The sequence below is a fragment of the Triticum dicoccoides genome, chromosome 3B, assembly GCF_002162155.2.
Source record: "Triticum dicoccoides isolate Atlit2015 ecotype Zavitan chromosome 3B, WEW_v2.0, whole genome shotgun sequence".
NCBI lineage: Eukaryota > Viridiplantae > Streptophyta > Magnoliopsida > Poales > Poaceae > Triticum > Triticum dicoccoides.
Genome location: NC_041385.1, coordinates 174,475,071 through 174,480,301, shown reverse-complemented (window position 1 = coordinate 174,480,301; position 5,231 = coordinate 174,475,071). Strand labels below are relative to the sequence as shown.

The 5,231-nt window shown below is 53.9% G+C and overlaps 1 protein-coding gene across 1 annotated transcript; it reads left to right on the top strand.

The window, feature by feature from the left end:
- The first annotated feature begins 250 nt into the window (after positions 1–250).
- Positions 251–2,765, top strand: LOC119275404 (GDSL esterase/lipase At5g45910-like). The gene is made up of 5 exons (XM_037556227.1): positions 251–839; positions 916–1,131; positions 1,239–1,387; positions 1,470–1,743; positions 2,390–2,765. The coding sequence occupies exons 1-5, from the start codon at positions 584–586 to the stop codon at positions 2,599–2,601; spliced, it is 1,107 nt and encodes a 368-aa protein (XP_037412124.1). The 5' UTR covers positions 251–583; the 3' UTR covers positions 2,602–2,765.
- Positions 2,766–5,231: the final 2,466 nt, after the last annotated feature.

The window sequence follows — 5,231 nt, the reverse complement described above, 5'->3', positions numbered from 1 at the left end:
CACGCCAATCTCGAGGCGTGGTCACCGGTGGAACAGGAACAGGAACAGGGCGCCTCGAGCGAAGATCCCCGTACTCCCAAGCACATCGTGAGCGCCACCGCCTCGTCCTCGTCCGAATAATTGAGCTTTGGGAGTGTCAGTCAGGGCCCGAGCTCACACGTGATCCCTCAATTATCTATCCATTCATTCACTCAGTAGGGGACGAGCCGAGCCGCGCGACGCGACCCCGGCGGCAGTTAGCAGCAGAGTTACCGCGGCACCCGTGCACTTCACCTTCACCTTCACCATGGATTCCGGGCTTGCCTTGCCCTCGCCCTCGGCGCGCCTTAACTCCCCCAACCACAATCTCAAGCATGGCAGAGGTGAATGAGCCTTTAAGGAGCCACCATTACTGGACCTGTCCCGTTGCGGAAACGGACGGCAGCGCCTCGTGCCGGTGTCTCTCGACCCTCGCCTACCCGCCCGGCTGCATAGCCTAGACTTCACTCGAGGAGTGAGTGGACGTCAGTGGGTCGAGCTAGCCAGCTAGTGAGTGTGTGCGGTGCGCCACTGCTTTGCGGCGCTGCGGCTCTCGCGCGGTTCCATGGCGATCTCCCGGCTCTCCGTGCTCGTCGCCGCCCTGGCCTGCTGCTGCCTCGTGCGGCTCGCCCAATGCGGCGGCGGCGGGCAGAACTACACCTCCATGTTCAGCTTCGGCGACTCCCTGACCGACACCGGCAACCTGCTCGTGTCCAGCCCGCTCTCCTTCAACATCGTCGGCCACTTCCCCTACGGCATGACCTACTTCCACCGCCCCACGGGACGCTGCTCCGACGGCCGCCTCGTCGTCGACTTCCTCGGTGCGTGCCCTGCCCGTCGCCCATTGTCGACATTTTGACATTTCTGCCAATCTTATCCTGTTTCTTGCGGCCGCAGCGCAAGCGTTCGGGCTGCCGCTGCTGCAGCCGTACCTGTCGCGCGGGAAGGACGTCCGGCAGGGCGTCAACTTCGCCGTGGGCGGCGCCACGGCCATGGATCCGCCCTTCTTCGAGGGGATCGGGGCGTCGGACAAGCTCTGGACCAACCTGTCCCTCAGCGTGCAGCTCGACTGGTTCGAGAAGCTCAAGCCTTCACTCTGCAGCTCACCCAAAAGTTCGTCGCCGCCATTTCTTTACTAATTAGTCGGATTTGGGGGTCAATCTCCACAACTGGTTGCTCATTGCAAGATTCTCCCGCTTGTCTTTTTAAAATCGGAGCAGATTGCAAGAAGTATTTCAGCAGGTCGCTCTTCCTCGTGGGGGAGATTGGGGGGAACGACTACAACTACGCCTTCTTCAAGGGCAAGACCCTGGACGACGCCAAGTCCTACGTCCCCACCGTCTCCTCCGCCATCATCGACGCAACCGAGGTGCACAGAGCCGCATTCTCTTCTCCTCCATTGTCTCACCAGCGCCGTTCTAACTCCGCTGGTTGTGTGTGCATTGGCGCAGAGGCTGATCAAGGGCGGCGCGATGCACCTGGTGGTGCCGGGGAACCTGCCGATGGGCTGCTCGTCGGCGTACCTGACCCTGCACCCCGGCAGGAGCAGGGGCGACTACGACGCCGTCGGGTGCCTGAAGACGTACAACGACTTCGCGCAGCGCCACAACGCCATGGTCCAGCAGAAGCTGCAGGTGCTCCGGCTCAAGTACCCCGAGGCCCGGATCATGTACGCCGACTACTACGGCGCGGCCATGGCCTTCGCCAAAAACCCCAAGCAGTTCGGTGAGTGTACTACAAACCGAGCATTCCAACCCGCTGCCATTTTTCCCGTTCATAGTAGCACGCGCCGGTCGACCGGCGGCGAAATCTAGGATGGCATCCGAACTGAATGACAGAGATGCGTTGGACTTTTCTATCTACGTGATGAAACACCATGATGCGAATCATTCAAGAGCGACAGCAACACTGAACGGTAACCATGTCCGAGCGATGGCCCGCCACGGCGTGCCATCATCATCAGTATGGGGGCACAGCATCGACGCTGTATCAGGGGCCAGGGAGATGCTGCAAAAGATCGCAGGGCTGTTTAGAAAAGATTTTGGGGATCTGAATGCCCCTATTGGCTCGCCTTTGGGGAAAGGTGAGCCGTGTTGGAGCATAAAAGGACTTGTTGCTCGTAGACTGAAAAGACATTAAGTGTCTTGGTCATCTCCAGTCACCGGTTAACGTGGTTCCTGTCACTGATACAATAGATCTGCATGTGTGGTGCACTAAACATCTGCTTTAGATCACTTGTACTAAGTATAAGTTCCATGAAAAGCAAATTTGTGAAGTGTCACATTGCTTATGGATTGGCAGGTGAAGTGTCACATTGCAAATTAGTGGTACTGGTGCTGAATGCTAACTTGTCAGGTTGTGGCGGTTGCAGGGTTCAAGGAGGGGCCGCTGAAGACGTGCTGCGGCGGCGGGGGGCCGTACAACTTCAACCCCAAGGCGAGCTGCGGCGTGCGGGGGTCCAGCGTGTGCGCCGACCCGTCGGCGTACGCCAACTGGGACGGCGTCCACCTGACGGAGGCCGCCTACCACGCCATTGCCGACAGCATCCTCCACGGCCCCTACACCAGCCCCAGGCTGCTCTGACCCTCAGCCTGCTTGCCTCTAGTGTTTGTTCTTGCTTGTTAAGCTAGTAGTCGTGACTGATCTGTGTAATGGCTATATGGGTGACCAACTGGACAGAAGGTAGTTCGAGGTGGAAGTGCTGTACCGCCTGTCACTATATGACTGCGCATTTCTGTGGCTGATCTGCTCCGGAAACCTCTGATCACGATGATGATGCAGTTCGCGCGACACACCAGACGCCCAAATGCCGGCGAGCAAAAGCTCGCTCCTCGCACGGACAGGTGCCGGCAGAGTGACATGCGTGCGATTCGGTGAAATGAGTCTGATGGAGCGCATATGCTTTTTTTTGAAGGAAGCTAGGGCTTTTATTCAAAGTTCAAAACATCCGGAATACAAGCAATATCTGGCAGAACCCCTAGCCACACATGGCGACACACCGCGAGAGACGCAGCTCCCTTAGCAAGCGAATGAGCCTCAAAATTATTAACTCTACTTTCAAACGGAAAGAAACAGATGTAAAGTTTGCCCTACTAGTTTGAATTTCCCTCAGAATGGGAGCATAAGATGGCGATCCTGCGTTGCTGATGTTAGTTATTACTTCGACACAGTCTGAGGCAATCACAAGCTCCTGTAGGTTCAGATCCCGTACGAGGGCTAGTGCCTCGCTGCATGCTTGAGCCTCCAAGCTTGCCGGGTCAGATAGGCCTTCGTACACCACCGCCGCCGCACCTAAGTATTTCCCATTTTTATCCCGACATACAACTCCAGCTGCTCCCTTTTCCTCCAAAGATGATAGGCCACCATCACAGTTAAACTTTGCTGCATCGCCGGGTGGCGGTAACCAGACTTTTGCATGAGGTCTAGCCGAACTTCCCTTGATTTTCTGGGGGGTGCGCATATTGGCTATCTCCAGATCTTCCATGAATCTATTGATAAAGCACACAGTTGACAGCAGGCTCTGGTATTCATTCTCATGGATTGCCTTCCTTCGAGCCCACCAAATTGCCCACATAGTGACCAAAACTCGAGCTAGGTCCTGCTGGTTGGTTGTTTCAAAAAGCCAGAACAACCATAGCTTAGGATCCTCCGTTTGGTTTGAGATCACATGCCCGACCAGATCATCATCTTCCAACGCCCACACACATCTTGCCATGCGGCAGTTGAGTAGTGAATGACGCCATGTATCCTCTTCTGCCCCACATAAAGAGCATGCTGGGGTATCGGCCATCTTCCTTTCATGCCGGACTAGCCCCGTCGGTATAGATGTATGTGCCAACCGCCAAACAAAGACTCGAATCTTCGATGGAATCCTCACCTTCCACAACTGTGTCCAAGAGTTCTTGCTAGCTGCAATATTTGAGTGACTTGGCCGATGCTCTAGCCAGTCTTCCCGTTGAGTTTTGATGGCACAGATCATCCTATAGGCTGATCTTACTGAGAAAATACCACGCCTATCATAGTGCCATGCCCAAAAGTCCTCTTGCATCCGCGTGCTAAGTGGTATATTAAGAATAGCCTCAACATCAGCCACAATGAAATGTTCAGTCAACGCATGCTTATTCCATGAGCGAGTAGCAGGGTTTATAAGCTCCGAGACCAAAACCGGAGGGTTCACAGAGCGGGCACATATGGGTCTCGGTTTATAGTCCCTTGGGATCCAATTATCTTGCCAAACGTTTGTGTTTGCACCTGTTCCAATTCTCCTGATAAGTCCCAGTTGTAATATATCCCTTCCTTCAACAAGAGATCGCCAAACTTGGGAAGGGGCCGAACCCAGATTGGCCTGTAGAAGATCGGTGTTAGGGAAATACCGGGCTTTTAACACTCGTGCACTCAAGGACTCCGGTTGCTGCAATAATCTCCAAGCTTGTCGAGCAAGTAAGGCCAGGTTGAATAACTCAATATCTCGAAAGCCTAAGCCCCCCATAAACTTTGGTTTTGACATGGTTTTCCAAGACACCCAAGCTGTCTTTCTCTCGCCATTCTTACTCCCCCACCAGAATTTCCGAATCAGACCGTTTATGTGTTCACACAATCCACGGGGTAACTTAAAACATGCCATTGAGTAAGTCGGAATGGCTTGTGCCACCGACTTGATAAGGACCTCTTTTCCTCCCGCTGACAAACACTTTTCCATCCATCCTTGCACTCGTTTTCAGATTCGATCTTTCAAATATTTGAAAGAGCCCTCCTTTGCTCTCCCCACATCCGAGGGCAGCCCCAAGTATTTCTCTGTCAAAGACTCATTGTGCACATCCAGAATATTCTTTATCGAACCTTTAGTGGCATCCGAAACCCCCTTACTGAAGAAGATAGAGCTTTTTTCAACATTAATCTTCTGACCCGAGGCATTACAATAATCTGTGAGCAACTCATTCACACGTGTAGCAGCATCATCATTGGCCTCAAAAAAGAGTAAGCTATCATCGGCAAATAGGAGATGATTTACCGAGGGGGCGTTGGGAGCAACCGCTAACCCATTGACCCCACGTTGAGACTTCAACAGACATGAAAGCCCTTCCGCAGCGAGCAAGAATAGGTACGGCGATATAGGATCCCCCTGCCGTAGCCCCCGAGAAGGCCTGAAAGCATCCAGAGTACCACCATTAAACAAAACAGAGAAAGAAACTGAAGTCACACACCTCATAACC